Source organism: Lates calcarifer, linkage group LG23 (assembly GCF_001640805.2).
Source record: "Lates calcarifer isolate ASB-BC8 linkage group LG23, TLL_Latcal_v3, whole genome shotgun sequence".
In the NCBI taxonomy this organism is placed as follows: Eukaryota; Metazoa; Chordata; class Actinopteri; family Centropomidae; genus Lates; species Lates calcarifer.
In genome coordinates, this window is record NC_066855.1 from 6,475,403 (window position 1) to 6,500,558 (window position 25,156).

Consider the following 25,156-nt stretch of genomic DNA (forward strand, 5'->3'; position numbering starts at 1 on the left):
ACGACTTCCGTTGTCAACAACAGGGTGAGCTACCTGTCTTCACCGGGCCATGATATTCTCTTATTTTTATCTTTTTTCCACCACAAGTAAGCTAATTAATTTGTCCCAAAAGAGAGATATGATAGAGCGCCTAGGATAGCCTTTCCCACCGTCCAACGGAAGCGTTGTAAAGTATTGTATGCTGACCAGAAAGTTCATAAGTTATTTCCTGTAGCATTAAGCTATATGTGAGATACATTTCCCGTGACTGTCCAGGCAAGTTTCTACCATTATATATCAACTCTGTACACATGTACAATCCACTGGGTTCATAAGCTGTTATATATTAATGGTCAAGAAATGATTTATTAATGCTTTGTGTCAGTTCTAAGTCATTAATTAGGCGAACATTTGGGTTGCCAGGTTGTGAAAAAAAACCTCCTTGATAAACAATTTATTTGCTAACAATGAATGAAGCCATTAATCATAACTTATAAACTCTTTTTTAAAAGGTTCTGTATGAGAAAGTGAGACCATATTTTCATATTATGTATGTGAATTTTCACTTTTTTTCATGTAGATTTAGCAATATATTGCTATACAATAGATACATTTTGTCTTTAACTACTTCTTCTATACTTCTTCTATTTTGCATACCCTCTAAGTGCTGTAGTTTAAAGTTTTAGAAAGTGGGGCCAGGTACTTGAACTCCAGAAAGGAACAAAAGCAGCAATAATATGTGATAGCAAAGCCATTTTAAATTTCACCTCAACTTAATCTGTAACTATGTTAATAGGGTATATCTCTGCTGCAGATGAAGGTAATCCAGCATTCTGCAGAGACACTGCGAAAAGCTTTGGTGTCTGATCGTCAGGACTTGATTAAACTTTACAGTAAGTACACACAAGAAGAAAGGTGTCTTCTGGAGGAAGGATTCCACCCAGGGCAACTGGGAGCCTCAAGACTTTGCAAGCTTCTACAGAGACCCTTACCGAAAAACCCCCAATGCAAGCCAGAACACTATTTATATTCAGACCATAGGTGAGTATGTTTGTGTCAAGCACAATTTATTTGCCTCAATAGATGGCCATCAGAACTGAACATAGAAAAGGACATGTAAGCATGAATACATTTACTGTTTCTCACTGTCAGTAATAATGCAAAACCCATGAGTATAAACCTGATGTCAACAACCAGGACATGGGAGAATTGCTTTCATATTGCTTTGATATTGTGGGCTATTCAGAGGGATGAGGCACACACAATATGTTAGGTAGTGTTTTTTGTACACCGTGTGTAGCAGTGGTTGCTTGGCCTTAATTCTGTTCTATGTGTCTTGTAGGTTCCTTTGGGGAGGCGGGGGTCCAGACAGACCAGTATGTGGAATGGCTTAGACAGTACTGCCAGGCCTTCTTCTGTGGGCTTTCTGTCAAGTTGCTGCCAGCTGTTTCTGTGGCTGAAACAGGATGTTCTTTCCGAGTTAACAGTAACTCACACAACCTTCAGATCCTCACTGGTAAGTTGGGAAGTTTATTACTCCTGGCTTTTGGAGTTTTTCATCCATGTTCCATGTAGACAACAATCCCAAACTCATTATGGTTTTCTCTTGAAATTTAGGTGACCTGCTACGATTTCTTGGCAACAAGAAACCCAAAGATGCTTTTTGTATTGTTGGAATCACAATGATTGACCTGTACCCCAAAGACTCCTGGAACTTTGTCTTTGGACAGGCTTCTCTCAGTATGGGTGAGATTTTACCACAAAGCCTTGACTAAGAAAATATAACTTTGTTTGTTATTATTAATTACAATCCTGCACTGTATCTCAACATACTGTAAATCTGCTGTTAAATACCTGATGAGAAGAAAGTGAATCATACACACAGTATATTTGTGTTATCAGTACTGTCTAATGATGCAATGTGGTTGTATAACCACTAGATGGTGATAAGATAAAATACATATTATCCAGGAGTTTGCAGTTTTGTTGCTTATATCCTCATCATTGTTTCTTAACTATGCACAGGAATGGGTGTTTTCAGTTTTGCCAGGTATGATGACAACTTCTACAGCAGAAATTATGCCGGGAGACTGAAGAAACAGCTCAAGCCAAAGAAAGGGGACTACTCTGTGTTTGACGGATACTACACTCCCCCCATCTCCAGCACTCTGCTGCTTCGATCCTGCAAGGTTTTTAACAAACATCCTCTTCCACTCGCTCAATTTTGGTACTATGACCTCTTGACCGGTCTGGCCAAAAGTCATTCAGCTCTCTACTTTTAATAGCACCGCTGATTAAAACACTCAATACTGCTTATTAAAACACTTCACGTCTGTACTAGTTATTATGTTGTTATCTAAAAACCCTAATATGAAATATTCTCTTTCCAGACAATGACCCATGAGATTGGACATATTTTTGGGATATGGCATTGCCAGTGGTTGAACTGTGTCATGCAGGGCTCCAACCATCTAGACGAGTCTGACCGTAGGCCGCTGGATTTCTGTCCCATCTGCCTTCGCAAGTTACAGGTGTCAATAGGCTTCAAAATAGCTGAAAGATACAAGGTAAAAAAAATCACAGGTAACAAGAAGATGTAACAATAACAATGTGATAATACAATGTTCTTTAGTTTTCTATTCAAGTCCTTTTAGAGTATGTATTAACTTACAGTACAGTTTTACTCAGTCATGATATACTCTACACAAGAATAGTTCATTTGGTTGTTTACGTCTTTGGTGCTGGGTCAGTGACTTCAGTCTATGCATCACATGCCAGAGTAATCCTGATTTTCTCAACCCACTTTCTTGCAGCAGCTATACACTGCATTGAGAAGGTTCTCGGCTGCCTGACATGCCTGAGTTCACTGAAGTCTTTCACACAGACAGAATTTTAACTTGAGTGTGCTGAGCTAGTGGGTAGTTCACACCAAATCTGACTGTTGACAGTTTGAATTTTAACCTTAATTTATCTCAAATTAATTTTGTTTTGCACTACGGCAACTTCTTGCAACATGTCCTCTTGTTTACAAAGAAGCTTCTGTTTTTTCTGAATCACAAGGTAGTAGTCAAAGTCCAGTCTGACAGCAATAACTTTAGAGTAATCCACTTAAATTGAAAGTAATTGAAGGTAGATTACACCTCAGTAGTAGGAGCTGCTCTTGAATGGAACAAAAAACTCTTTTAAGAGCTGGAGCGACTTAAAGACATTTCTCTGCACCTTCATTTTGATCCAGGCTAGATGAGTTAACCAAATGCACAGGCAGATTCACTTTTTTGTTGAATCTGTTTATTAGGTCTTACTGCACTGGATGGAGGAGGATCAGACCCCAACATCTAGACCAGGGGAGGCCTCTGCAAGCCAATCAGCACTCTACTTTCCCAAACCCACAGAAGCCTTTCATGCATCCAGACTTTGGCTCCGCAGGTGCCTGGACATACTGGAAAAAAGAACTAGTCTATAGTATTTTCCTGTAGGTCTGGAAATAAGAGAGAAGAATGGGACATTGAGATGCATGTAGGCTGCTGTTTGATACAAAACAGAATCTTGAACAATTTTTAGACACACTGCTTATAGTTTGCCTTACAGATATTTTGAGTAAATTAAACATGCTATATGTGCATTAAGTATTTTTTATGTGAAAGGGTATAAAATTCTATCAACATTATTTGGAGAAGCAACTATAAAAGCCACTTCATCGTATTTATCAGTGATGTTACATACAAGAGCACATTGACTCGTTTCTTGAAGGTAAAAGTCTCCAAAAAGAAGCCATTACACATAATTCAAAGGTTCAAATCACTGTGCTTCTTTATTGTGATTGAACACATTTTCATTAGAAAAATAGATTAAGTCTGTCATCTCATATCACATTAAAGTGCATCGTCAGCTTAGTGACAGTTTGATTAAAAATAAACACTGCTACAATCACATACTCCTGAGCTTTGTGCATTTTCTATAACAAGTGTTACAGAATCTGTGCAAATTATTGTTCTTGCAGCTACATTTGCTTCACAGTTTCTCTGGCTATCATTATCAGTATTGATCACCAGCAGGTAATTAGTTTATCAGTATTAAATTGTTGCATAGTCCCTCTAGAATGTCTAAAACTAAGGCACCTCCACTGACACCCTCATCATGGTCCATTTTGAAGGCCCATACCTTTCAGCAATGTTTCACACCATCGTCCATATAAAACAAGACTATAATAAAAGCTTACTCACTTACTCAAGCTAATTTAATAGTACACTTATTTTAATTTCTACAGTATTGACTGGTAAAAACACTGGGTACATTAGGTATGTAAGACATGATTGCTACATACATATAGTGATCTAAAGGTTCTTAAGATTTCTCTCAAATCAATTTACAGTGGCAGATGTTAAACATTTAAGTATTGGTCACTTTCTTCATTGTATTCATGTTGCTTTAGGCAGCAGCAGTCTTTAGATAGCTTTTTACCCTTGTATGGTTTGACCCTTTTACTATCTTATCCTATGTTATCAGCTCAAGCAAAACGTATAACTTCCTGGACATCTCTCATGGCCCCTGCCTGGCTGTGGTCCAAGCCGACTTCTGTTTCTGAGCAATCGTGAGCACTCTCAGTTTTGTCCAGTTTATAATCTTCACTCTGTTCGTTGGAGTCCTCTTTCCTTTCATGTAAATCTTCAGGTTGTTTTGAGTTCCTTCTCCTACAGAGTAATCCTCTCTTAGCAGGTTTTACCAAACCAAGAAACAGGGCGCTCAGCGCCATGCCAGCTGCGCAGGAGTAGAAGGCTGAGCCGTAGTTCTGAGTCACATCCACCAGCATGCCTGGGGATAAAGGAGAATTAAAGAGAAGCATTAAAAGAGACAATCCAACAATTTTACATATCAAGTTTAGCTTACTCATTACTATTCAACTTGATAGTTTAATGTCTGAGCTTTTTGAAGCATGAGAAAATAACCCTGATGGCATTGTCATTAGAAAATAATTCCAACTTTGAGAGACGTTTTTGAGTTGCATTATAGGAAATGTAGGATCCGAAGGTTTTGGAGCTTGGTCCGTTCTAAGGCCTAAAAATCATTGATCTCATTTTATGCAATTTTGCCCATTCTGTTTTTAATCTGTCTCTTAAATGTTCATCAACAACAGCCATTTCATTAGAAAGTCACTGTCTGCATTACTTTCTCCCATATTTAATATATCTTTTAGCTTCAATTGTACAGTATGTTCATTGTAACTATGCAGTATATCATAAATGTAGTACCTCCAAGTGGGGGTCCGGCCAGCCCAGCAAAGCTATGTATAAACACATAGACACCAGCAGCTGAAGACATCCTATCAATACCCACAACATCATCCTCAGCCAGTATGGGGATGTGGGTGCATGCTAGCGTTCCCATAAAGAAGCCATACATAGCGCAGCACACGGCCAGGCCATAGAACTCCGTAACCAAAGTAAATCCCACCAGATCCACAGTCATTATGATTACACATGCCAGGAGAACAAGCAGCTTCCTCTTCCTGAACTGCTTGCGTGTCAGGATCCACCCAATGGAGAATCGGCCTAAGATTTCAGCCACAGCCATGGTGGAGAGCATGTAGGCAGCACGGTCCCGCTCCACACCTCGACTCACGCTCAGCTCGATGATGTAGAGTTGAGGGGCAAAGAAGCCGAGTGTGGCAAACAGCCCAAACAGAGAATAGAAAATGAAGCTGCACTCTCTAAGGATAGAGAAATCTAGAAGTTTTGAATTCTTTGCAGATAGCTTTTCATCACCTGGTTTATTTTCCTCAACTGTCATTCCTTGTTTTTCTATGTCTTTTTTCTTTTTCTCCTCCTTGGTTTCAGATTCTCTTATCTCTGCCTGTCCGTTTTCCACAAATTTCTGCTCTGTGTCTGACCTTGCTTCTTTGTGCAGTAAAGTCTTCTCTTCTGGGCTGCTGTCATCTCTGTCCTTTAGAGACTGGACACCAGAGTCTCCAGTGCTCATGGAGCCTGTGGTTAGCTCATTGTCCAGACTGTATGAGGTATTTGGTGCATGTGAGGTACTGTTTGTCATAGAGTCCTCTGGGTTTGTGCCCTCTGCATTCTCCCGTGCACTGAGCACTTCCAGTTCCTTTGGGGACGCTCCGTCAGTTTCTGTCTCGTAGGACACTCTGGGTGTGAGAACAATAGGCCGAAGCAGAGCACCACAGATGATGATAGTGCTTTGCAAAGCTCCTATCACTGCCATGGTATGTCGCCAGCCAATGCGGTCCCTCAGTGCAGAAAAGGCTAAGAGTTGAGAGGGGGTATTCAGTGAGTGTACATCAATAAAACTGCATGCTATGGAAATGGACATTAATGGAAACACTGGATACGTTGATGTAATAGGGTTAGGGTTAGATAAGATAATGTAAGATCAATTCATTGTTGGTTTTCTTGGTAATTGTTGACAAGAGAAAAAAAATAGAATATTACTAGATTTATCCTCTCAGAGAGTTCAAATCCCTATTCCTCATCCTTTACCATATTAAAATGCACATTTCACCCTAAACTCAAGCTCGTCTTCTCCAACTCTGTGCATAAAAAAGCTCTTGCACTCACCTGGTGCCAGGGCAAACATGGACAGGGACTCTCCTGTGGACGCCACAGCTGTGACCAGAGACCGTCGACGTGTGAAGTACTGGGAGAGGATGGTCACAGTGGGTAGGAAGGTCAAACAGTAGCCCAGACCTGCCAAGTGGAAAAGATGCTAAATTTTAAACCTCTAAATCAGCTAGTCAAGCTGCAAAAAACAAATTCCAAGAGTAATAGCATTATGTGATGTTCAAAGAAGCTGGGAAGCAATTCAATACCTGCAACTAATCCATAGGTGATGTACATTTGATTGATGGAGCTGGTAAAGCTGGTGGCTATGGTACCCGAGGAAATAAGCAATCCTCCAACCATGACAACAAGCTGGAACCCAAAGCGGTTAGTCATCACAGAAGAGAGAGGACCTGAGGACCAATGGTGAACAAACAGCTGTTTAGAGTAGGCAATCATAGAGTAATTCTCATTTCAGTCTACAGCCTGTGCTTTGTTTTGTTTCTACAGGACTGGACTCACCGTTGAATGTCATGACAAACACGCAGATGGAAACAATCCAGGAGACTCGATTGTTGGTCTCTCCATACTCCTCCATCAGGTCCTGGAGGAAGATGCCAAAGCTCTTGATGGTGCCGTAAGTGAAAACCTCTACCAAGAAGAAGGTCACAGCCACTACCCATCCCCAGCCTCCATCTGGGGCCTCGTGGTACACGTTGGGCCCCAAAAAACGTGGTCCCTTGGCTCCACACAGTGCCATGACTGTAAAAAGAACTGGCAGTCTTAGTGATCAGCTATGAAAACAGATAAATAAATAATTCAAATGTGCATACTTTGATGAGCTGACTGGCATAGGAAAAAACTTTTAAATATGCTGACAAAAAGTCCAAAAGCTGTAAATCTAAGTCATATAATGTGCTTATTTTTTTAGGCCGACTAAGGCGTGAACGCGCACTACACGCGGTTCATCCCAGATTTAGCCTAGCTGCCTCCCAACACACGGCCTCGCAGTGAGTAGCTTAACAATAGGCTACATCTGTTTTGTTTACATTAACAGAGAAAATACATATACGGAGATATTTATAATCGCAAACAGGCTCCACCTTTGCGAGTTGAGTCGCATTCGTGACTTTTAAAGAGAAGAAATATCGAGTCTCAACTAACCTCAAATCTAGCTAACAACAAATACTACCAGGCATCAACGGCTGTGCGCGCGTCCGACACACACAAGTCAACTTCAGGTTTTACCGGCTGTGAAGAAGACTGGCTCACTGCGCCTAAAAGTCCTGAGCTGCTCCTCTTTTCATCACAAACAATGTAGGTTTTTAAAAAGTGGTAAACTTGCTCCTAGTCTTCAGTTAAAGAAATGAGCTGACTTGAAAACTGCTGGCTCCACAAGTAGCAGGGTCGTAGATATGATGTGATATGATGCTGGTGTGATCTTACTCCCCCTCTTATATTCCTCTTTTTTTAGCTAGTCGTTGAAATACAGTGGGTCTGTACATCCTTACCAGGCCACTGTTTAATGTACAAACACTGTCAGTACTGTAACCAAAGATGGTAAGGAGGAAAAAGCAGCTATTGAAGTTCGGCCCCTCTGCACAAGACTGGACCTAATCAATTATTAATGCAATTGCCCTTTGGGGTGGAGGATAAAATCATACGTTTCTAGCATTTTGTGCAGCTAGTGCGATTTTAGGAGTAGGTCTACAATTACTTTTTGGCCCTGAGTCTGGATAAGCTAAAAATTAGGCAAGGATATGTTGAGCCCTACAGGAGTATAATGTTACAGAGCTTTTAATCACATGCTTGCAATACAGTGTGATACATTCAAGTTATACTTAAGACGTGAGTGCATACTTTTTACAGCTTGAATCTTTGTAGAGTTTCCCTAACCTTAGTTTGGTTTCATTATCTACAGTATATTTTGTTTGACCCCACTGCCCCCCAGACTTACAGACTTGTGCAGTTTTTGTCAAATTTCACAATAGGAGGTGGCTTTCATGAGCTGTACTGGTATGTTAAGCACAGCATAAATCCTTTATTTCAACCACTGACACCACACATTACATGCCACAAACAAACACTGATTTATAACTAGATATCTGTAATAAGATTATTTCAAAGCTCACAAAAGACGACTTTCAAAACCTCTTTTTTAAAAACTCAGTCACTGGACCTGTTCATTTGCCAAGTCTCTCAACTTCAATCAAAGACAGGGCATAAACAAAGAGAAACAGTGACAAGCTGAGAAGCAACAAGAATGTGACAGTTTAAGGTGTAGATAAATGTGTTTCTTTTTGGAATGTGTCCACTTTTTATATTAGATTATCAAAGTATTATTAATTCCATTAAACAGTGTCCTTAGGTGAAATGGGAAAAACGCATTAGGAAATCCTGATTTGTTTTTTAAATGGCTTATAAATGGGAAATGAATGCTTGTCTTGTGATAGGATCCAACCCCACCTTATTTTTATATTATCATTACTCATTTATTTCTTTACACATATAAGACGCGTTTTTGTTTGGTAGTGTTTCCCTGGTAACTTTTAAAACAATTATTTAGTTTTAACTGGACAATGCGTTATCTCTATTTTTTTAATTAAGAGGGGGTGGGAGTATTATTAACTTGTAAGAGCCATATGGTCCGTCCTCGTGCGGCTGACGCAATGTTCTCAGTCCGACGGCGACTCATGTGGTCGGTGGGCAATGTGACTTTAATAACTTCTCACAAACACTCCGTAAGTATTTCATATCGTCTGTTTGAGCCATATAGTTAATTCAAGGTGTGTCTTGGCAAAACCGTAATTTAACTAAAGCAAATATACTCGTTTGTAATAAAATAATTAAGATTTTAGTAGCCTCCCACCTGTGTGTAGCTAGTTTCAGTTGGTATAGTCCTCTCCTCGCTCGACTACTGCACTTGTAATTCCGTCAGTGTCGCGCGCTGCGTGAAATTGAATTTAACGTACACATATCCTCACGTGCATACAGACATCCACAAACATACACACACATTCAAGCACGAGTACAAACATACTCTGTTTGACACAAACTGGCATTCATAACCACACCCCTCCCCTAACAGGCACACAGGAGGAGGGGGAAAAGAAGGGTTAAACAGATCTGGTTACAGCCTGTTTTTCCCCCTGTATCCGTCTGGAGACCCCCACCTCAAACAACCCTCTTTAACCGTGGGGGGTGCAGAGTTGTTCAAGAACAGTCTGGGTTCACGCAACTTTGTTTATGTGAGACAGACTGACAGAGCGAGCTTGTGGATGAATGTTGCTGTGGATTCCAAATGCTATGTGGGTATTTTGGTAGAAATGCCTGAAGTAAGGTCTGTGGTTAACACTAGGTCAAGACATTTTTATGTTTTATTCTATGACATAAAATACACCAGAAAATACTCCACTTGTGATTTTACGTGTCATAAAGGTCTTAAAGGTAATCGCTAACAAATGGCTAAATGAGACTACAGAGGTTGTGTCATAAAACTGCACATGAAAGCCAATCTACTCACCAGTCCACCTTCACAACCTTCTTGTGTTTCTATTCGTGCTCTTGCAAACTTTTGCTAACTATTAAAGAAGAAAGGCTTTTGCAGAAGATGTAATTGTAAGACGACGTAACCAATTGTAGTTGGTAAAGTTAGCTACAGAGCACTGTGCCATATTATTACAGATGGAAATTGATCTTAAACCTATGTGACACCTGGCAGGCTTTGACCCAAAATGGCAGGAGCTTTATCCCAGTTTCTTCTGACTGGGATGCTGCTGTGTGGGCTGCTGCTCCATGCGTTGTCCCAACATGGAGCCAGCAATGATAGTCCCAGTAAGAGGCCCAACTTCATCATCATACTTGCAGATGATATAGGCTGGGGTGACCTGGATGCTAACCAGCCTGAAGTGAAGGCAAACAACACACCTCACCTTAACCTGATGGCCGAGCAAGGACTAAGGTAATTAATTTATTAATTCATATCTGATATGTTAGAGGATATTTTACACACTACATCTGTCAAGGAGTGTCATTTGTCCAGAGAGATGTTCTTGTTCTTTCCAGATTAACAGACTTCCATTCCCCAGCCTCAACCTGCTCACCATCCCGCGCTGCCATCCTGACAGGCCGCTATGGTCTAAGAAATGGGGTGACGCATAACTTTGCCGTGCGATCTGTGGCAGGTCTGCCTCTCTCTGAAGTTACATTTCCCCAGCTACTACAGAAGGCAGGATATTACACAGCCGTGATTGGGAAATGGCATCTGGGCCACAACGGACCATATAGTCCAATTAACAGAGGTAAACAGGAGTTTGACATTTATACACCAAATCTGTCAGGACATAACACCAGGAAAAAAATCACTCATCTTTTCAAGCAAAAGCATAAAGATAGAATTAATTTCAGGTCTCTCGTATATTCTTAATTGACTGTTGCACAACATTTTTCCAGTTCAGAGCCATGGTGTCAGTTAGTCTTTCCAGACTTTTCCAGCTACATCAAGTGTGTGAGAGAGTCCATCAGCCTCGCTGCAGGGAACAGACTAAACAGGGTCAGTAATCAACTCCCTGCAGCTGCGTCTTGTGAGACGACACACTTGCACCTGGCTTTTCGCCTTCAGCTGACTCAACACCAACACACCCCCTCTCCTCCTCCTCTCCCTTCCGCTGGCACTCAATGGCATGGTCATCATAGCAGGGTCACTGCAGCAGGGACCTCTGAGGCGCTTGTGCAAAGAATGTTGTGATCGTAGCAGGATTGTATGAAGCTCAGGGCATGCACATTATGCCTTCCGGGTACAGTTCATCTCTTCAGTGAGGTCCCTCTCCATTCTTTTAATTTGAATCTCTTCCTGCACTTACAGAATGCCTCAAAGGTTGACAGCCTAGGATTTGGCACATGCAACATACAACGACTATATCTACCTGTACAACTGATCAAAAAGCTGGTGTGATTTAGGGGGTTGTTAGATAACAATATACAATACATTATTAAACAGGAGTGTAATGTGTTTGGGTGTTGAGATATAAATATGCGGCAGCACTTTCTTTGTCTCCTGGACAGGTTTCAATTACTACTTAGGTATTCCGTACAGTAATGACATGGGCTGTACTGACATACCAGGATATAACCTTCCCCAGTGCCTCCCCTGTGACGCATTTGGACCTCAAGTGTTCAGGTGTGGCTCTATTTACTTTAACCCATATGATACTCTCACAACACGATGGAGTTTGTTCTACTGAAAAATGTTGCTCTGTTAGACTATTTATATTGATATATTTATTGTAGTAAAATTTGGTAAGTTTGTGGATATGATAGAAATACCAGAAGAAATGGTTGAAAATACTGTGAATGGATGCAACTGAAAGTGGTTGAGACGTATTAGAATTTGGCATTCAAAAAGCCTGTTCTGCAAAATTAATATCCAAGGAAACACAAACAGTCTCTGCCACCCAACCCAAAATTAGACCTCATTCTGAATCCTTCCTCCTAATCACAAAACCCTTTTCCTCTTGACAGCCTTATATACAAACACACACACACCCAAACATACCTTAAGTTATTATATATACACTATTGTTCTCAAGGTCTAGGTTGAAGAGGAGTGTACACGAGGGCTGTTATTCCAAAGTAGGCCTTCCACTGGTTGAAAACAGCAGCATTGTGGCGCAGCCGCTTGACCTGTGGACACTAACAGAACAATACAAATCTGCTGCAACGAGGATTATACACAATGCAAGGTACAATACGGCTGCAAAGATACACAAATCATTTATACAACATGACACATTTGAATTTGACATCAAGGCGAGCTAAGGCAAGTTTATTTACATATGAGTTATGCATTGATTAGCAATGCTATGAAACTGACACTGCCACTGACTCTTGAAGTGATCTTGTTACAATACAATGTTCTGCAGGGAAACCTTGGTTCCTGACATTCATCTGGATGTTACTCTGTACCACCCACCTAATAATAAATAAGATGCAGATAATAAAAGCAAAAGTAAAACAAATAGTGAAAGATTAAAAGGAAGTTTGTTTGACGTTTGATTTATTTGAAGGTAGTAGGCTGATTTTGTAATTGTCTTTATGTGGCTGTTGAAATTTAAGTCAGAGTCCATAATTACAATAAGATTTCTGGCTTAAATTGTTGATTTTAGTATCATAGATTCAAGATGAGCACTGATCTTCAGTCTTTCTTCTTTGGAGCTAAACACAGTTATTTCAGTTTCTTAGTCTTAAGTTGACCCACCTGTAGCTAAATGCCTTATGAGGTAAGACCAGGGGTTAAGAAATGATCAAGCTCAGCAGCACCAATCTGTGTGTCCTCCATGTTTATCATAATGAAGTAAAATCTCAAACAAGTTCTGTTGATAACATCCTTGTACATGTTTTTAATGGTGTGTTGTTTATGGCAAATTTAACAGAACACATCAGTGTTAAAAATGTGTGTACATGGAGTTGAGAATGCTGGTAGTAGTAGTACTGTACAGAAAGGAGGGTGGTGAGCCCTGCCTGAACATGCCTCCATGCTATAGTATGGGGTCATGTGATCTCATCAGTCATGTGTCTGTCAGAAACACCCAAAAAGGCTGCAGGGTTTGATTCTGTTAAGTCATTTAAAGTGACTAATGCTGTGTTCCAGATATATCAGAAAGCTGTACAGTCCACATTCCTGCATGGAAGAATGAAACTGACAGGACAAGCTCTTGATTCACAAAGCTGTGAATCAAGAGCTTGTCCTGTCATTTCACTTAAACACAAATCTGCCTGTGAGCAATCCAAAGAAGCATTCATCAGTATAAACTCTCTGACACTGTGTCACTGCATTATTTGTCTTATCAGGGAGCGAGGACAGCCCTATCTGCTCTACATAGCATTGGCTCACATGCATGTTCCCCTGGCCCCCCCGCTCCCTGCAGATGCCCCCACCGCTACTCACCACCCAAATGACGACAGAGTGTATGGTGCCAGTCTGCGAGAGATGGACAGTCTGGTGGGGGCAATAAAGAGCGCTTCTGATGACACAGACAAAAATAATACTCTCATCTGGTTCACCGGTGAGTCCCCTGGATGAATAATGTTGTTTCTTTGATGCTACCAGTGTAATTGTTATCCTAGAGCCTTAAGCCTTAGTCACAATCTTCTGTGCGCACTGTGTTTAGGTGACAACGGTCCATGGGAACAGAAGTGCCAGTACGCTGGAAGTGTAGGACCTTTCAAGGGAAAGTGGCAGGCCAGCAGAGGTACAACACTTTATGCGAAACTGAAACTCCCTGTGGATGCTTGCTAAGATGAGGTAACTCAGAGTGATTACTTGACTTGCCTGGTGGATTGGGCTGAAACAGACAGCCAACAAGATTTGTTTTATGAATGTAATGTGGAAAGGTTTGGTGTTTGAGTGAGTTGGAAGAAGGTAGCATTAGCAGTAGTAAAGTCAAGGCATTATTTAGTGGAAAGAGAACTGGCACTCTCAGAGGGGCTAGCCAGCTAGATAGATACAAAATTGAAGTGTAGCAGCAGCCATTTTGCATAAATCCCCCCAAAAATAATGTATGTAAATAACAAACAATGATAATTCTGTTCAGTAACTAAATATATTAAATAAAATGTAAAATTAGTGAGGTAGTGAGTGAAAGAAATGAGCATGGTAGTTAAATGAGCAAGACCAGCATCAACCTGTTGGCCTAATAGTGCACCCTATAGGTTGTATAGAAATGTTCCAGTGTTTGTGGAGTCTCTTTAGAGCATGGAGGAAGCAACTTATTTCCAAGGTGTTCATGAAGTGCAAGAAAGATTTTTATTCCAAAGGAAAAAGATTCTGCTGATGTAGTTTAGGCCTTCCCGTCCTCTCAGTGTAGAAGGTAAGATTTCCTTCAGTGCAGTGGCACAGAGGTTGGCAGACTACCTAGAGAGAAATAAGAAAGCCGGAGTACCTGGTTTTTCTGGATGCTTGGAGCACACAAGTATGATCTGGCGTCAGATAGGTAGATTTCGCAAAAATTTGGTTCTGTTCCACATAGCCTACGGTGGGCATTAGAGTAGTTCAACTTAGCAGGCATAGTCAGAGGGCTGTGAATATGTTTCACAGCTGCAGAGTTTACTACAACATGGCAGCAGTTAGAGATAGGCATCGTGGCAGTTTATACAAGGGTGTTGTAGAGGGAGAGAGGCTTCAAAAGCTGCTGGTTAAGTTGAACACGAACTTAATATGGGCTGGGACGAAGCATAACACACAACCTGCTTGGAGCAAAGCAACAGCAACTGGCAGGCAGAAAGTGGCTGCAGAGGAGATTTAGGGGCGGGAAGGCTTACTTGACTGTGCATTAATAACTGTAATGCATGGTCTATGAGAGGAACTGATGTGTTCACTGGTATTGTTGTGGCTCAAGCTACCATACATCACATTGCTGCAAATTGTCATATTTTGCTTGTGAGGTGGAGGCTCATCTAAGCGGACCACCTGGGAAGGAGGTCACAGGGTGCCAACAGTGGCCTATTGGCCTGGGAGGATCCCTGCAAACACCAACAGCTCCGCCCTGCTCAGGTACTCCTAATTTTAATCAGTATGGAGATTCTTACATACTTTAAAAGGTTCTATCTTTACTATACAGAAGGAGTCATTATTAACTGGATGTGATGGAAGCACCCCTGTTACTGAGGCAAACTGGAAGATGATTTTGGAGGCAGAAGAAGCTTATCATAAATATAAGCAGCCTGTCAGAGCAAAAACTGAAAAACCAAACATGCAACACAGTCCTGTCTTCTCCTTTGTATCCCTCTTGCAGTGGAATGGACATTTTCCCAACTCTTCTGTCTCTGGCAGGAGTAACACCTCCCTCCGACAGACGTTATGATGGCATTGATGCCACAAATGTCCTTCTGCGGGGTGAACAGACTGGTCATGAGGTACATCAATCTTACTTTGGTTTATATACATATTTATATATTTTCCTTTTGTCATCAATGGGGGCGTGCATTAGGGTCCTGTTATGGACATTAGTAATTCTCTTCCCCTTTTTTTGTAGTTTCTTTTCCACCCTAACAGTGGTGCTGCGGGGCAGTTTGGTGACCTGCAGACGGTTCGATCGGGAAAACACAAAGCGTTCTACATCACAGGTACGGGTTAAACACAGGTCAGCAGATGTAATGTTAGGACTGTAATTAGAACTGTTTGACAAAACTAAATGCTCAAACAGTTATGACGTGTTTATTAACACTTCTGCTATTTGTTCTGCCCTGCCACCATGGTGGATGGTATGCAGGACATTATGTCATCATGGTGGTACCAGTCTGCTAGCTTGTTCATAGCAGCTGCATTCTTTTAGTGAAATAAATAGGAATGAAAAATTTGATTCTTGAGAGGTATAAGATAGAGTTTATAATACAGTTTATCACAAAATAAAACATTAACATGTGAGAGAAAATTCTAGAAAGTAACACACACACACATTCCTGTCTCCTTGCAGGTGCAGCTGAGTCATGCGGTGGTGCAACAGGAAAGCAGCAGCTCCATGATCCACCACTGATATTTGACCTAGAGCATGACGCGGCTGAGGAGACACCCCTGGAGGCCAGGACACCTGAATACCAGGTGGTAGCAGAGAGGATCGCCCGCAGGAGGGAGGAGCTGTTATGGGACATTGCCACTGACCAGTCCGTGTCCACAGCAGACTACAGCATGGACGAATCGGCCGAGCCCTGCTGCGACCCAAGGCAGGGCTGTTTGCCGCTGCCACCCGCTGGGCCGGGGATGGGAACTCGCAGGCAGAAACGCTCACACAAAAGGGCGAAGGTGAAGTAAGCAGATGTCAGCAAACACACATGGGAGCAAATATCTCCTTTGGATGTGCTCAGCTGTTTGTTTGTAGAATTTGTTGTTTGGGAAGGTTCAATGTCCAGATGCAGCAGGAGATGTGCAAACAAAGAGAGAGAGCTAAGAGAAGCAGGAGGCCAAACTTTGGCTATTTGGTCATTAGCCTGCTGGTAGAGAAGAGGTCCTGATGAGGTAGTTCTCTGTGAGGTCGATAATTTGTGGAAAATAAGATCAATCAAACAGTGTAAACATGCTGAGTAAATGTAATTAAATGTGAGAGAACTACTGTTTTTTAAGCAGCTGAGGTTTCAGGGTACAAATATTTAGCTCTGTTATTATTTTGTTGAATGTTTGATGAGATTTGACACAGGATTTAAACACTGACTTAAACACTTCTGCTATTCTTAAATCAAAACCAGACAGTGCAGAGGTTGAGTCACTTCTCAGCTTTAATGAGTCTCTGTGGTAAATGTCCAGTACTGAACAGCTCAATGCAGCGTAAGGGTGTCCTAACAGTGCCACCTTTTGGCAACTCAAATGGTATTACCATGTTACTTATTACAACAGTACTATATATAAATGTTATATGTACATTATACACACAGTAAAAATCCTCAATATATATTTACGCATGGTCAGTCTATGCATTGATGTGTAATACTTAAAAACATTTTGCAAAAGAATAATTAATACATCAAAGTAAAAATGACTATGACTTAACATGTTAACATATTCAGCATCATGTTGTAAATAAAAAGGTCTTCAGGATATCACTGAAATTCATGGACCTGTAACTTTGTCACGTACAGTTCGTCATCAAGCTTTTCACATTTAGCTGTTTACCGCAGCTCCCACAGAGCCGGCTCCTCCAGATACATTATCAGGTTACATTTGTGACTCCACGGGTTTTCAGTCTCATCTATCGCTACCATAATTAGTATCGCAGCTGCACCTGCAAGTCATGTAATCCTTACTGCATGTTATCATGATTTAAATAGTGTATCACACTTACAACATCTTCTCCTTCGCGAATGAACCACAGCTTGAGGTGTGACACATTTAATGCCCATTGATAAGCTCCCAGTGTCCTGGAGCCTGATCGACAAAAATGCCCTGATGAGAGATATTCAGATGCGAATTCAAAAGATTTCTAAGTGACGGAAAACAGGACATGTACTTAAACGATTAGACTGTTTTTTATCAAATTATTGCAGATTATTTGGCTTGTAAGAAGCCGCTAAAATTACCTCTTGTGTGATTTCGTAGAATCTTGCTTAAGAGCATTTTTGTGAATCTGGCACCTAGTTACTATACAACAGCTGCAGGCCAGGCCCCTGCCGCTTGCTGCCGTGATAATATTGTGCAACAATAATGTCACTGTGATATCAGGTCAGTATTTTAAAAAAGGATTAACACTGTTTTCTACGGTGTAATATGGGAGTTAACAGTGGGACTCTTTAGACAGGCTTTGAATCTGTCTAAACAAACAGCTTAAATGCTCTGAATGTGTTATTTTAATGATGAGTGGACCTTCCACTCATTTTTTTAGTGTTTTTTTTTTTTTTTTTAAATCTTTCTTACTTATAAAAAGTGAGAGGGATGCAGAATACAGAAACACCAGGAAGTAGCACTCTGGCACGTTTTGACCCTAGGCCAGCAGGGGCACATGTGGGAGGGTGGGGCTGCCACAATGTCTCAACACGTCAGGAATATTTTTGTCCATCCTCCCTGTTTTAAATCAAATGAGTCTGATTGTTAGGCAGGGATGAGGAGGGGGCAGGGGTTTGGTCAGTTACTCTGGTTGCCAACTGGTGGAAACTCATTCTCATCATCCAGACAGACGGGACCTTCTGCGAATTCATGCTCAGGGATGACCTCGCCCTTCTGGGCTCCACCATCCTCAGAGTAGCCTGGAAAGAGAAGAGGGGAGGCAGAGAAGGGTTTAAAAGTTATAAACAAGTGAACATACAAAAACATCACACTATATGAAATGTAGTGTACAGCAGGGTTTATGGAGTAACTTAAATAACCAGTTCAGGATGCCAGTGTTGAATCCTGGAAAAGTGTATGATTAGGAAAAGCCTACCCATGAGAGTGGTGGAGGAGGGTGGGGTCGAAGGGAGTGCCACAGTGGCAGCATATGATTGGCTGGATGGTTGGGGAGAGATATCCTCTGGTTTCTCCTCTTCCTTCTGTTCCACCGGCTCCTCACTGGAGTCAAACAGCCTGCAGCAACGGAGCAGACTGATACTTAACAACAACATCACAACAACCAACTCACTGTGATAACACAAACTTAAACAAAGGTTCATTTATAAAACTGGAAAATGAAACTATGAATCAATGATTTTCACTAACAAAGTGGGAAAGTGCCCCACTGTCCCATGTTTATGCATGATGCAGCCCTTTAAGACACACACACCTGTGTTTTTGGACAAGGACACACTCGCCTCCATCCTGTGGATCCACATTATAGATGTAGAGATACCCGTCTGATGGACGCCACCAGCAGGCGAGGGAGCTTCTGAATCCTGACAAACAGAACACACACAAGCATGTGAATGACCCTACACATAAATATTCTTCTTAAACACACCTCTCTTGTCTCCTCTGTCTCTCTCTCTCTCTCTCTCTGCCTTACGTAGCCAGGGCGCAGATGTTCTTTAGGCCGAACATATTGAGTCGTACAGTGGCAAAGGCTCTGTCCTGATGCATCATGTCAGACACCTGGGTGGGCAAGTAGGTGCTGGCTGCTGTGAACATTTTCCCCACATATGCTGACCATGTAGGAGACTCCTCCTCTTGACTAGAAGGAAACAAGAAGAGTCACGGTTAAAGGTGCAAAGGTGTAGCATTTTAACATCACTAAATCATTACTGGTTTTTCAGTCCAGTTGAATTTTACATACAAAGACACTTGGTTACATTTTGTTAGAAAACTGCTTTACATCAGAAATACAGCAGAGGGTGCTGGTCATTCAATGAATTGTCCTTCGATGAACCATGCAGGGTTCAGAGAAGGACAATGGAGACTGCTAATAAAGAGAAGTCATGAATTATTGTAGATTACTTTGGAAAAAAGCATATGCAAAATGAATGTAACGTAATGTTAATCTTCAAAGGGATTTTTTTTCCCAGAGATTAATACAAATCCGCTTTTGACAGAAAATACCAGGGTTTATTTTGACCTGGATGAAAGAACCAGCAAAACCACATCAGCATTATCAGCACACTGAAGCTGGTTGGTTAATTAATTCATTTTTTGATCTACAGAGAAAAAAAAAGAAAAACCACAGACTTCATTTGTCAAATACAATCAAACAGAGCTGAAGTGTTTACCTGGGGCTGTGCTGCTCCAGTTTAAAGATATGAACCGTCTCAGTGTTGCTGGAGGCACACAGGAACTGAGCATCCGCACTGAAGGACAATGAACTGATGCTAACATACCTGATACACAGAAGAAACAGAAACAGACACCAGCGGTTAAGATAATGTTTTATTGAAAGCCATAAATATAAGGATGCTAATCAATCACATGCAAATGATTATAGAGATCATTTAGAAAGCCACATTTAAGCCTATGTTTAGTCCAAGTGTTGACTTTTGTCCATGTTTTAGATGAAATCCAATCATGACACTGAGCACTAAAAAGCTGAGTCTCTCCAGTGTGTCTAAAGTTTCCACTATTCCACTGCTCACATTGCTTCTCTTAATCACTGATACTGCTGCACTGTGTATCCACAGCCATTTATCATTGGTCACTGAGCAGAGGAAGTCGAGTGTCTTGATCACCTAAACACTAAACTGTTGACAAATAGGAAAGTCATTTAAACTGCTAGCCTTTGGTGCACATCATGAACCATCTTTATCACTGTCTAGTTTGCTTGTTAAAAGTTTCTGAATCAACGATATGGAAATGTGGGCGCTAACCTCTTCATCCCTCGCCGGAATTCAAACAGTTTCTGTCCCTCAGGAACACTGAAGACTCTGATAACAGTACCCTGTGAAGCAGAAAACGGTTAGACTGGGGGTGGGGGTGTGTAATAAAACAAAAAAAGAGATAAAAAGGAATCAAGTCCTCACTTTCTCCGAAGCGCTGGCCAGTTTGGTGCCAGAGGCATTGAAGGTGAGAGCTGCCAAGGGACTGTCATGGGCTTGGATCAGCGTCACCGTACTCTAAAGAAGCAAACAAACAAAGCACCTTTTAGTGACATCAACACTGGGCTGCCCCCCCATGGGCTTTTCAGGAGACATGACAACAGCTGTAATTTTTCCACTGTTGCTGTGTTAGAGTTTAATGCAGCCTCACCAGGTTGTTGGCATCATAGATTGTGATCTCGCCGATGGTGGCACTGCCAGGGTACGCCAGGTAGGAGTTACTGTGGTTGACGGAGAGAGCGCAGAGACCTGTGAGGGAGTACAGGAGATAATTTAGGCTCTTTTCTGTCTTTTTTTTCCTTCCATGTTTCTTCCACAATCTTGACAGTTGCCTCATAATGGAACTATTATCTATATGGGGCCATTATGTGTTGCATTATGTGCTCATGAATCACCCGAACAAAACATGTCTGTTGTCAGCACAGTGATTTGTGCTGTGTAATGTGACCTGTTGGTAAAAAGAAGCCATATATCTGGTCACTGTGTTAATGTCAGTGTCAGTACTTTTGCATTTTTATTTATTTTACATGACCATATCAGTGCTGTGCACCCCAGCAAGCAACATGTTCTTCATCTTCCAAATGTAAAGTTGTGTATTAAAGCAATAAAATGATCTTATGCTCATTTCTGTACACATAGCCTTACTTGGTCTGGTGTGATCAGTAGCTTCTGGTGGCTAATGTTAGCAAACTATAGATAGATAAAGCTCTACAACTGACATTACTATGTCATTGTGCTGACCTACTGACTCTTCTCTGCTTGTTCCACTGCTAAACTATGTTTTAGCATTTACCATCATCCTGTAGATGTCTACAGGAATGAATGTACACACTATTTATATATACATATATCTGTAACAGCTTGAGTGTACCTGAGGGGTTGGTGGGTGTGTTGAGCAGGGTCTTGAGTAGTTTCATGTCTTTGATATTGTGGATGTAGATTGACTCCTCCAGGCACACGACCAGCCGCTGAGGTAACAGAGTAAGATTAGCATTACAGCAGAAACCAGCAGGATTTACAGGAGCAGAGAGGCCTACTTTCTGTTTCCTACCTGTCTGTTGAGCCTGACGGAGAGGATGTTGTTGGAGTAGCTGTAATTGCAAATCTCTGTGCCTTTCTTGAAATGGTAGACGTTCATTCGCCGCGGCATGGACAGACTGACCACCACCACCAGACTGCTGGAGAACAGCCGCTCCACTATGTACACGTCCGGGCACTCAACTAGGACAGGGAGAAAAGAAAGACATTGAATTATGCTTGGTACTTCTACTCAGAAAAGTTAAATGTACACTCATATAACAAATGTGCTGTATATCCACAAAGGCCAATGCTGCTTTACTGTTGTTATACAGTGAGCCTTTTGCTAACTACAGAGTTACTATAATTACATATGAAGAGAAACTGTGTTCAAACTTCCTCAAACCGACTCTCAACTCTCTCTTTCGTTGCAACCTCTGAGGATTAGAAAGTTGCATGTTCCTCTGTGTTTATATGTGTGTGTGTGTGTGTGTGTGCGTGCGTGTGTGTATGTGCAGCAGAGCAAACATGTTGAGGCCCGTCTGAGCTGCTTGTACGACCAAGGTGAACCTGACCACAGCTCAAATAGTACTGTGTAGACTTTTCTGTCACTCTGCAGTTGTGTCACCTCAGGGAGGGGATGCTGATGTGTCACGGTGTACTTTATAAATATACCCTTATAGGTAAATATGTGAGCTGTCATGTAGCATTACACACTTAATGTTGCTGAGTAAAAAAGACTGAGGGACAGTTCTCTTCCTACCTCCCTCATGGATGCAGTCCAGTTTGTCCACAGCAGTGACTGAGAAGAGTCGGTAGCCGGTCTTGGTGCCCACTGACAGAGAACTACAATGAAACCACACACAAACAAACAACACAGACCATCTTAACCACCACATCCACCACTTCTAATATGAAAAAACCTTACTAATACTGTGCAGTTATTAATAAGACAATCCTGAGACTGTCTACACATAAAATCTGACATGTTATAACATATATATTTGTGGATTTGGGTAAAAGTAAGTGCTGGCTACACACAACAGGGAGCAAAATCTATGTAGTGGCCACTGGTAATATGCCTTATGTATGTTTGTTTCTGTTACTGAGTCATTCCAATAGTGTGGGATGAGTGTGATCATCATATACTGGTACAAGCTGAGGTGGCTTCTTCTCAGCACTACTGATAACTCATGTGTCATTGGTGTTTAGGTCAGTCCAGATCCAAGCTTTACTTCTTCTGTGGAGGTGCTTGGTAGCCATATGTGACATGATTTCTTTCAATCTATCTTATCTTGTTTAGACAACACAGCCATTATGCATCTTCCATTAAAATCCATGAACTGCCTCAAAGACGCCTGACTTATCTTATCGAGGCTGAGGATGACAAGAACACGATGACAAAGAGATAAGGAGGCTGAGTGTTTGGCCACCTGCTTAGTTTTACAAGCAGAGTCAGAGGAGATGTTTATTTATGGAGCCACACCTGTAACTGAAGAAGTCAGCACTGGATTTGTCTGTTCATTCGTAGTTTAGCTTCTAATAATCCCTAAGCATGAAAATTGACACCTACAGCACAGGTATGACTGATGAACATTAGTGGGGAACTTGTGTTTGTAAAGCTGCTTTCAATACAATTGCTTCAGCCTCAGAAAATGACACATCTGCTCCCAGTGTTGTGTGTTAATTATTAATTGTATGTTAACTGTTGTCATGCATCAAGAAGTAGGTAAGTAAGCAGACATGCAGGAGACACATAGGCCTATGTTCACTACATTTTGCTAAGCTCAGTATTATTACACAACAGCCAGAAGTTTGGTCACTAACTGTATAGTTTAATGTGCAACAGGCCTAGAAGATTAACACAGTGGCCTAGTTCACTTTGAGCTGGTGGGGACTAATCTGGAAGTTTTAAAAAGGCATACACAAGCTCGTAGTTTCCTTTTGGGATCACACATACAACTGCCTGTGAGTAGGTACGCCTCTGAGTATAAGAAAATGAATCACAGTGTGTAAATGCGACTGAAAATAATTATGCAACGGTCAGGTGCATCAAGGAGATTGAGTTCACGATGGGCTCGGCCCGCAGGTCGCTTACGTGGTGTCCTGGTTAAACGACGCACAGATGAAGCCTCGGTGCACCGTAGGGCCGTCCGGCACGTCCTGGGACTCCATCCGAGCCGCCGAATTCGCTCTCCTCTAGCCGGCCGAGGTCGGAGGCCTTGGGCTCGGGTCGATCCCCGCTTCCCCCTCCTCTGCTCCCCGACTCCAAAGCGCCACGCTCACACTCTTCGGGAAGAGGAATGTCCGGGCAGACTGAATCAGGTGGCACACATTACACACCGAGTGAACTCTCCCGAATGTGAGCGACACTAAAGATAGACGACTACACCTCCTTAGCAAGGCTTTTCACTTTAGTCAGTCGACTGTGTTATTATTGTGTTATTAACTTTCAATATTCACACTGCAAAACAAAAACAGCTGATGGGAGGATGCGTCACTCTGAGATGCGTCACGATTGGCTGGCGGTGACGAGTCGAACCTTCCTCTCCAACATTTTCATTGGTCGAGCTCCTTAAATCCTCTGATTGATTTAACACTGCAGCTGTCGATCAGATAAGACCCGCCTATTTAGAAGGAAACGCTGTTGATTGGCCAATTATACTTTCAGTCTTGTCACGAGGAATTGTTTTGATAATTTCATTGGATAAAAGAGGTGCATCAAGCTTTGTTGCTGCCCGTGCCGCGACACATCAACGATCCTGAAAGGGATGTTCAACTGTTTTTCCCCCAAAAGTATCATTAAAATTATTAAAGGCTTTTATGTATTTGTTTGCTTGTTTTCTTTATTAAAAATGTGAAAACTGAAACAACTCCCCTCCCAAACACACAGTAAGCTACACATTTTTCAGTGGTGAAACGTCAATGGTTCATTATTTTAAGTTGTTAAGTTGATATTTAAATTACATTTTGTTAATTATACTCATATACTCACTGGTGGAAGACGTATTCAGGTCTTTTATTGAAGTAAAGTACTAATACCACACTGTGAAAATATTCCACTATAAGTGAAAGCCATTCATTTAAAACCTTACTCAACTAAAAGTCTTTAAGTATTATCAGCAATATGTACTGTAGTATGAAAAGTAAAAGTACTCACTGTGCAGTAAAATGGTCCAGTGTTTTGCTTTTAATCATATATAATATCTCTGGATTAATATTACTGCTGCATTAATGTGTATGTTGCATTTTATTACTATACAAGTTTAACATGCTGCTATATTTGGAGATACATGCTTTCACTGGACTGGAGGGGTATAAAGAAATTGCAATAAGAAAAGTAACAAGTAACTTAAGTTGTCAGACAATTGCTAGTGTAGTGAGATGCAGTGGAATATTGAGTTGTGTACAGAGGAAATATTTAAGTGAAGTGAAGCGCATCAAATGCATAAATTATACAAATTAATGTTTTGTACTTAACATTAATTATACTGTGATTATTTTGAGCGTAATTTAAATGTTCAGCTGTCTGCAGTGAAAAGAGAAAACTCTGCACTATTTGTTCAAGCTCCTAGGGAATTTATTTATCTGGGGAGCCCACCTCTGACTCCTCAGTTCCCGCCAATGTA

General features: G+C 41.4%; 4 protein-coding genes across 9 annotated transcripts; 2 read left to right on the forward strand and 2 right to left on the reverse strand.

Moving 5' to 3' along the window:
- The first annotated feature begins 15 nt into the window (after positions 1–15).
- Positions 16–3,913, forward strand: LOC108876009 (archaemetzincin-2). Its single transcript, XM_051066321.1, is given in 8 exon segments — positions 16–255; positions 776–921; positions 923–1,020; positions 1,322–1,495; positions 1,597–1,725; positions 2,005–2,168; positions 2,370–2,546; positions 3,275–3,913. Coding segments are annotated over 7 exon segments (1,038 nt in total). The 5' UTR covers positions 16–255; positions 776–793; the 3' UTR covers positions 3,443–3,913.
- LOC108875936 (monocarboxylate transporter 7) lies at positions 3,764–9,825 on the reverse strand. Of its 4 annotated transcripts, none has more exons than XM_018665158.2 (6): positions 9,403–9,825; positions 7,056–7,295; positions 6,803–6,946; positions 6,552–6,680; positions 5,229–6,239; positions 3,764–4,791 (listed from the first exon to the last, which is right to left on the reverse strand). In XM_018665158.2, the coding sequence occupies exons 2-6, from the start codon at positions 7,291–7,293 to the stop codon at positions 4,487–4,489; spliced, it is 1,827 nt and encodes a 608-aa protein (XP_018520674.1). In that variant the 5' UTR covers positions 7,294–7,295; positions 9,403–9,825; the 3' UTR covers positions 3,764–4,486. The 4 variants fall into 4 exon arrangements, with proteins under 4 accessions (XP_018520674.1, XP_018520712.1, XP_018520691.1 ...); XM_018665196.2 differs by lacking the exon at positions 9,403–9,825 and adding an exon at positions 7,910–8,080; XM_018665175.2 differs by lacking the exon at positions 9,403–9,825 and adding an exon at positions 7,782–7,905.
- arsg (arylsulfatase G) lies at positions 7,732–17,132 on the forward strand. Of its 3 annotated transcripts, none has more exons than XM_018665214.2 (11): positions 7,732–7,850; positions 10,255–10,494; positions 10,599–10,834; positions 11,598–11,712; positions 12,122–12,274; positions 13,383–13,597; positions 13,703–13,783; positions 14,976–15,084; positions 15,326–15,446; positions 15,566–15,656; positions 16,007–17,132. In XM_018665214.2, the coding sequence occupies exons 2-11, from the start codon at positions 10,268–10,270 to the stop codon at positions 16,339–16,341; spliced, it is 1,683 nt and encodes a 560-aa protein (XP_018520730.1). In that variant the 5' UTR covers positions 7,732–7,850; positions 10,255–10,267; the 3' UTR covers positions 16,342–17,132. The 3 variants fall into 3 exon arrangements, with proteins under 3 accessions (XP_018520730.1, XP_050922277.1, XP_018520721.1); XM_051066320.1 differs by lacking the exon at positions 7,732–7,850 and adding an exon at positions 8,998–9,274 and having other exon boundaries at positions 12,128–12,274; XM_018665205.2 differs by lacking the exon at positions 7,732–7,850 and adding an exon at positions 9,008–9,274.
- LOC108875998 (WD repeat domain phosphoinositide-interacting protein 1-like) lies at positions 16,785–24,093 on the reverse strand. Its single transcript, XM_018665248.2, is given in 13 exon segments — positions 16,785–18,263; positions 18,440–18,579; positions 18,776–18,849; positions 18,851–18,884; positions 18,995–19,159; positions 19,692–19,799; positions 20,283–20,353; positions 20,436–20,528; positions 20,662–20,759; positions 21,382–21,478; positions 21,562–21,731; positions 22,291–22,373; positions 23,626–24,093. Coding segments are annotated over 13 exon segments (1,332 nt in total). The 5' UTR covers positions 23,703–24,093; the 3' UTR covers positions 16,785–18,141.
- Between the last annotated feature and the right edge of the window lie 1,063 nt (positions 24,094–25,156).

Coding starts and splice junctions, on each gene's coding strand:
- arsg (XM_018665214.2), top strand. CDS start 10,268: ATGGCAGGAGCTTTATCCCAGTTTCTTCTGACTGGGATGCTGCTGTGT. Junction 11,713..12,121: donor TTTGGACCTCAAGTGTTCAG/GTGTGGCTCTAT, acceptor ATTGTTCTCAAG/GTCTAGGTTGAAGAGGAGTG. Junction 15,447..15,565: donor GTGAACAGACTGGTCATGAG/GTACATCAATCT, acceptor CTTTTTTTGTAG/TTTCTTTTCCACCCTAACAG.
- LOC108875936 (XM_018665158.2), bottom strand. CDS start 7,293: ATGGCACTGTGTGGAGCCAAGGGACCACGTTTTTTGGGGCCCAACGTG. Junction 6,947..7,055: donor GTTTGTCATGACATTCAACG/GTGAGTCCAGTC, acceptor ATTGGTCCTCAG/GTCCTCTCTCTTCTGTGATG. Junction 4,792..5,228: donor GGCCGGACCCCCACTTGGAG/GTACTACATTTA, acceptor CTTTATCCCCAG/GCATGCTGGTGGATGTGACT.